Consider the following 7146-nt stretch of genomic DNA (forward strand, 5'->3'; position numbering starts at 1 on the left):
TCTCTCTCTCTCTCTCTCTCTCTCTCTCTCTCTCTCTCTCTCTATATATATATATATATATATATATATATATATATATAAAGGAATAATATAATCTAGTAATATTACCAAACGAAGGATCATCATGTAAGCTTCATTTCAACTAATTATATTCACCTATAGGAACCCTTGTACTCGGTGAAGGGCCATAATTATGTAATCAACTCCTTGAAATTAACTCATTGATTGTAATCCATTGATGCAATATAGTATTAGCAGGTAAATTGATTGTAATAAACTTATTTAATAATCTATTGCATGACCCCTATAAGGGTTTCATGCTCTTATTGCCAACTCCAAACCTGGGTTGATGAGAAAGGTTGCATCATGTTAGTAGCCGGTTTCAAATTTTTGCCAAATCGAATAAATAGCTAAAATGAACATAGTTTAGCCACAATTGGGCTAGTAAGTTTTTCGGCTTGGAATGCTGGGCAACTATGCCATGTGTACGGTCAATCCTCTTGAGGAGTGTTATGGTGCATATATATGCATGCTCCATATGACTCACATTTTTACCATCTAGGTATTGTGCCCACTCTGAATGGTTTATGTTTTGCTTCGGTGGTGACTAAGGATCTCTCCTTCCACAAGGGCTGCATGCCTATTGGTTCGATGATTGAACTATCCATGCCACGGAGTTTATCTTACATGGGTTGTTGATCGTGGGAAAACAAAGCTGGAAAAATGATTGTGATAATAAGTATACTTTTGAGAATCTGTGAAAGCAAACTTTGAATTCTTATATGAATAATATTTTATTGTGGGAAAAAATTATGGCACAAAGCGACAACTAATCACTACGAAAGCAAAAATACAAGAGATGGAATCACTTACAATATGTGGAAAACTTTTATTTTTAACCCCCCCAAAAAAAAAAAAAGAAAACCCTAGAAATGGTTAGTCCTTTATTAGCATACCCTAATCCCATAATTACACACACGCGCAATGTCGCACCCAGAATAGGAAACAAACTGTACAATCCTGCAAAATTGTGTGCGCCGTTGATCTAAGTATCGATTGAGCATTCTTTCGATCAATTGGGCTCCGATGTTCAGGCGATCGAACATGCTCAAAACTATCTAGAGACTTTACAAGTAATTTTTGAATCTTGTTGATTGATCGAGCCGAGACTTCGATCAATCGAGACTGTCTAAAATTGTCCAAAAATCAATTTGTATGATTAGAAGCTCACTTGATTGATCGATCAAACCCCTATTACATGTACAAATTTAATATATCTCATAATATGTAGGTAAATTTATCACAAGCTAAAGAAGATTTTAAATGGTTGGCATTGAACCCAAAACTCTAAAATTCAAAGGTTAAGATCATCATTAAAACATAATCATGATCATGAGATAATAGCTTATTTATTGCAATAATAGAATGTAGCGAGTCATGAGGATTTCAAGTCATGAAAAATGTAAAACGAACCCAACTGGAATTGTATTGAAACAATTCCTTAACTCGTTGATTAGTCGATATCTAATGGACGAAAAAAAAAAAAGGCCTAAATTTTAATAAAGACATAAAAAAACACTCAAATTAAACCATCCAAATCATAGGACCCACCTTAGAAATTGGGCAAGGGTGGATGACCACTCACACAATAAACAGGATAGGCTTGATTTCCCAATATCTAGGTTGGACTTGATTTTCCTGGTTTTAAGTGAGAGATTCAAACACTTACCTTCCGTACTGATACCGTATTAAATAACCACTTACTCTAGAAGCTTGAGCTGTTAGAGGATGGTGTATTAATATATATTAATGAATACTTTTTTTTCTTTTTTTTATTTTTATTTTTGTTTTAGTTGAAACGAAATTTTCACTTTGATAGCAATTGTTAATCAATCAATCACACAACAAAAGTAACTAAAAGAAAAAAATTTATCTTTATAAATATTTACAAACAAAAGTAAATCCTATAGAATCTACTAGATGTAGACAAAGGGAATTACACCAAAAACTAAAGTAAAGAGTTAGTCTCACATGGTAGTGTAAATAAACAAGATTATACTAACTGAAGGTCAGCCCCGTGTGGGATAAAGCTATATTAGGATATAGGCAGCTTTGTACTGTGATTTGCTTGTGTTGGCAAGAGCCCTGAAGAACTCGATCTTTCTGTTATTTATGAAGTTTCCGAAAGGTTGTTAAAGAGTGATTTGTGTAGCAATTTTTCACATTCGTTGACATGGATTAACCATTTGGGTCATAACTGTCATACCCTACCGTCTCTCGCCGTGTGTAGAGGATGGTTGCTACAAATGGACATGGATTTCCTGCGGAAGCCTTTTCCTAGAACTTCCTGTGCTGAAAACCTAAGTAGGGCTCAACCTGATGTTTGTAAGAAATCCATCCTGTCCATCCGTTTTTTGAGATCATTTTAGGACATAAGTCAAAAATGAGATGTATACAATACTCAAGTGGGACTAAAATGTGAGGATTGACATCCACAGTTGAAATATTCCCAAGGCCACATTTCGAATTAGGCTAAGATTTGGTTTTTCAGTTCATCCCAGTAGGAATGGCATTATTAACAGTATGGATGGCATATAAACATCACAGTTGACTCAGTAAAGTTTCAACAGTAGGAATTTACCTACCCACTTTTCTCTCAGTGCAGCACAATTGAGTACTGGATAAGGCTAACTTTTGGCCTCATGTACTTAAATGAGCTTAAAAAATAGATAAGCCAGGTGAATTTCTTACAAACATTACTGTAGCCCCACCTAAGTTTCCAGCGCAGAGAATCCGCCTCCCTACAAATTGATCATGTGTTATGTGTACATTTCTTCGATACCACGTGGGTTGGAATTTCTCACACGTGCCACGTGTGAACGTTTGCCATCATTTTTATTTTTCGTTTGAACGTGAAATATGTAGCATGAATATAGGCCAATTTAATTCTATTTTTACTTTCGACTTCTTTTTGCTAATAATTTTGACCGTACAGATTTTTTGTGTGCCATGTTGTAATGCTTGGCCGAATGACTTAAGCTTCTTTTAGATGTTATTAGCCATGTGCCATGCTACAACTATAACGGATGACCGACTTTACAATGCGAAACTTGTTAAATAACGTAGCCAATTGAACTTCCCCTCTTCATGTCTTCTTCTGATTAAATTAATTAAATTAAGCCATCGAAATAACCGTGAAGATCTTCCAATTCTCTTATTTTCAGGTATCACTACCACATGGTATCATTCAAATTTATGGCATGTTCTGAGACGGCGATCAGGCGTCAACAGCTACATAAACCTTTAGTCGACTATGTGATCCTAGCCGCTGATTGATGGACTTTTATTGGTTCAATATGAGCCGTTAACTACATTTGTTTTAAACATTATATGTATGCCACTTGTACTGATACTGCTAAGAATCATTCCAATAAAAAACAATCGGGTGTTACTTACAATCACGCCTAAAAGTTATACATTCATGTGATGTGGTCCACCTGAGTTTTGGAATGGCCTGATTTTTGTTGTGTACCTTCATCCTTGTGGGAAGCACCTGATGATTAGGATAGATGGCGTATACGCAATACGGTGGACCCCACATTTCCTCTCTGGAAGCATCTATTGGTGGTGGACCCCACATTTTCTTTCTGGAAGTATCTATTGGTGGTACTCCTCTCGGTTGGGCTGGACGAAACACGAGGTCTTGTAATCTTGCCGACAACGTACTGTTTTCTGACACGCAGGATTTCGTGAATCTCAGGACCATGGACAACCAAATATCTAGACCCCTGCTTGGATTCTTTCAGAGTGGACGGTCCCAAACGGTTAAGAGAAAATATAAAGTACCGCAACGGTCCACGTTCGACTGAGAAAAGGCCGAATCTTGAATGGTTCGGTTCTTTATATCTAAGAGGTTCACAGACATTCCAATCTATGGTGGGACCAATAGTATCAATGGTCCTGATCTAAGAGCTCTACGTACTTAAAAACCGACTCTTTGTTAATGAGCATACTTTAAATTCCTCTTCTTTCTTAGCTAAACAACTGATTCACACGGTACAACCTTTTGTTGTTGTGAAGCACTTTCCACCGTGTGTCGCAGAGCACTGGGTCCACGTACAGAGATGGTCTGATGATTTGAACCGTCTATATTCTCATTACGAATATAAGTGAGCCATTCGTCAATAGAAAATCATTAATGGTAAGATTTTAAATGTTCTAAGTTCATCTAAAGATATTGAATTCAAGATCATCTGGTCAGTGTAATTTTCTTACAATAGCTGTGTAGTATAGATGCCACAATATGGACCGTTTGGATCACTGGACAACTCAGTATGTGGGCCCCAATGCGGCGAGAAACACTTAGATTCTGAGTCGCGACGGAGGCAAAACAAACTCATGCTCTGGGAAGTACTACCGTGTGAAAGCATCAAGAATCGTCCAATATTCAACGCAATTGCAACGACTTCCGAGATCTTCATGCAGACCGTGCATTGCACACCGGTGCTGCGATCTACTCAATAACTTTCACTGGACGGTTAAGATGAAAACTGACAACGATCGTCCCATCAACTGCATGAAGATCCATTGATCACACGGTTACGATTGATCAAATTTATATGCCATCCACTCAATGTATGTGGAACCAGTAAAACACATGAATTAGAAAAGATTAAGATCGCATGAACGGTTGGATCATCGAATCATGACCCATGCATGCTAATTACGCGTTTATAAACCACTAATCATTTACAAGCCATTTTGATCTTCATTTAAATGGTTACAGATGCTGTTTATCTTGAAAAAGGTGGCTATAATCAAAATGCATTTTTGCTATTACTGATATAAAACCACAATAAGGAAGATGAGTTTATAGAAGAAGAGGATTAAGGACGGTCTGGATTGCATGGAGAAGGAGAGACATGTAGAGCAAGGCACCACAAAAGCCAAGAACCATGGCCCCAGTCACATGGTTGCAGAACTTGGGAACCCGGTCACATATAGGCAGCCAACCTGCATGGGAGTCTCCTTTCTTGCCGATGAACCCGATCGCTACCGCCGCAGCGATGCTCGCCGTCAGCAGCATCGTGATTACCTGAAATCCAAAAAGGCCCATTTATCAAATTCACATAATGTTAAGGTATGTGTATGCTGATTGGACTGTTGATTGGTGGGCCATCACATGGACAGTTCTGTCTATCCAATTGTTATGAGCTCTGAACAAAGATTGTCGATGGTTGATTAATACTTTAGTTGATGGCCCACCAAATCAACGGTCATGATCGGTGCATGCTTTCACCAACTGCAGCTACTCAATTACCACATCCAATGCCACGACCATTCGCCAGAGCAAGCTCTTAGAAGGAAGAAATAGAACTAGAAGGCTATAGACGCTTCCAATTGCATTGGCAATAACGAAAAACCTGCACCATGCTTCAGTAAGCAAAATGATAGGGCGAAAGGATGAAGGAAAAAAAAAAGAGGTTTGCACGATGTGAATATGCCTGAATGCCGGTGTGCACTGAAACTTAGCGTCGACGGGTATGCCGTAGACAGTCGTATGCTGACGGCTCGTCGCCATAACCACAGTTGCAGTGAGAGTCACGACCATGGCCAACAACCTCAATACGAAAGCACTTATCTTGGTAGGCTTGGCCATGGATGCTGGTCTGTTTGAATGATAGAATATGGGGAGGATTGTGATTTGGAATATAAAAAGGATTCTGTTGGGTGGGTAGCGTATGCGGTCTACCAAAGGTAGGAGAGCAGATGGGGGTGGTGCACTTGTATTTTATCTTTTTTCCTTTCTTGTATTGTTGGAAAATCCCCAACGGCCAAGGATCTCTTAAGAAACTGTGTGTTGAATGTTTGTCTACCCTCTTTTTAGACTTTCAGTTTGAAATAAATGGAGTTTTTGTTTTTGATATTTTAGGTAATGGGCTGTGGAAGTGCGAAGCTGGGGTGGTTAGCTGTCCACTTCCTTGGATAGTGACTGATCATGGGCCAATAATAATAATAATAATAATAATAATAATAATAATAATCAAAGCAAATCCGTTAAATAGTAGCTAGCTACTTAGTTGTGTGCTGTGTTTTAAGACTGACGAGTCCAGTGCGACTTGTCCGAGTCGACTCAGACTTGGTCAGACCTGATCTGGTTTAACATCACATGTTAGAATTGAAAATATAGGGGCAACTCGGAGAAGTCCGGGTCACTGGCAACTCAGGAGTTTCACCGAGTCAGTACCCTTACGGTGGCTGAGTCAAGACTTGACTAAACAACAGAGGAGACGGTCCGAGTCTTGTGAAGATTGAGCTGATCTCGAAGTAGAGCTCGAAATATAACATGTTGAATTAAATCCCCAATAGTTCAAATTTAAGTGTGATTGTGTGAAGTAAGCTAGAATCCATAAAAAATTTGAAAAATGACTCTAAAACGGTCTTAGATTAGAGATCCGGGCAAGGAATCACGGTTACAAAAAGAGGAAGGTAATGTTTTTCTGCTGCAATGGCGGTCTCTACTCAGTAGATATGAATATTTTGGTTCAAAACAACAACTGATTGTATTAATCTATGAAATAAAATATACAACTAAAAGAAATTAACGAAAATAATACAAACATAGCAATACCAAGCAATCAAAGAGTATAAGTGATGAGATTCCTTTGACATATCTGAATATGAAGTTGTGATTTATTTGTATGGGGGGTCTGGATTTCCTTGCAAATTCAAATTCACATCTCAATTCTATTGAAAGGGTTGTCAAAGTCAAATCTTAAAACAATTCAAACATGGAATAGAGAAATAAAAAATATGAGCAATCACAGGGAACACAACAATTTACGTTGAAAAATCGGCACCAAGCGACAAAACAATCCACTATTAAATAGAGCTATACATGAGTTGAGTTAGCTAGGTTAGCTCACTCGACTCAACTTGGAAAAGCTTGACTCGCTTCGACTCGAAATTTGATTCGGAGCTGTGCCAAGCTCAACTCGGTCTGACTCGTGTATAACTCTGCCATTAAGGAAGAATTATAAGAGATAGGTGACTTACAAATTCTCAAAATCCTCATCTTTCAAGATAAAATTCCTTTTCAAAATTCTAGAAAACTCTTTAAGACTCTCCCATGTCCGTTCCTAACCC

General features: G+C 38.2%; 1 protein-coding gene across 1 annotated transcript; it reads right to left on the reverse strand.

Moving 5' to 3' along the window:
- Window positions 1–4672: 4672 nt before the first annotated feature.
- LOC131238753 (CASP-like protein 1C2) lies at window positions 4673–5694 on the reverse strand. The gene is made up of 3 exons (XM_058236361.1): window positions 5505–5694; window positions 5321–5423; window positions 4673–5095 (listed from the first exon to the last, which is right to left on the reverse strand). The coding sequence occupies exons 1-3, from the start codon at window positions 5657–5659 to the stop codon at window positions 4871–4873; spliced, it is 483 nt and encodes a 160-aa protein (XP_058092344.1). The 5' UTR covers window positions 5660–5694; the 3' UTR covers window positions 4673–4870.
- Between the last annotated feature and the right edge of the window lie 1452 nt (window positions 5695–7146).

Source organism: Magnolia sinica, chromosome 3 (assembly GCF_029962835.1).
Source record: "Magnolia sinica isolate HGM2019 chromosome 3, MsV1, whole genome shotgun sequence".
NCBI lineage: Eukaryota > Viridiplantae > Streptophyta > Magnoliopsida > Magnoliales > Magnoliaceae > Magnolia > Magnolia sinica.

Coding starts and splice junctions, on each gene's coding strand:
- LOC131238753 (XM_058236361.1), bottom strand. CDS start 5,659: ATGGCCAAGCCTACCAAGATAAGTGCTTTCGTATTGAGGTTGTTGGCC. Junction 5,424..5,504: donor CAGTGCACACCGGCATTCAG/GCATATTCACAT, acceptor AGCATGGTGCAG/GTTTTTCGTTATTGCCAATG. Junction 5,096..5,320: donor TGGTCGTGGCATTGGATGTG/GTAATTGAGTAG, acceptor TTTGGATTTCAG/GTAATCACGATGCTGCTGAC.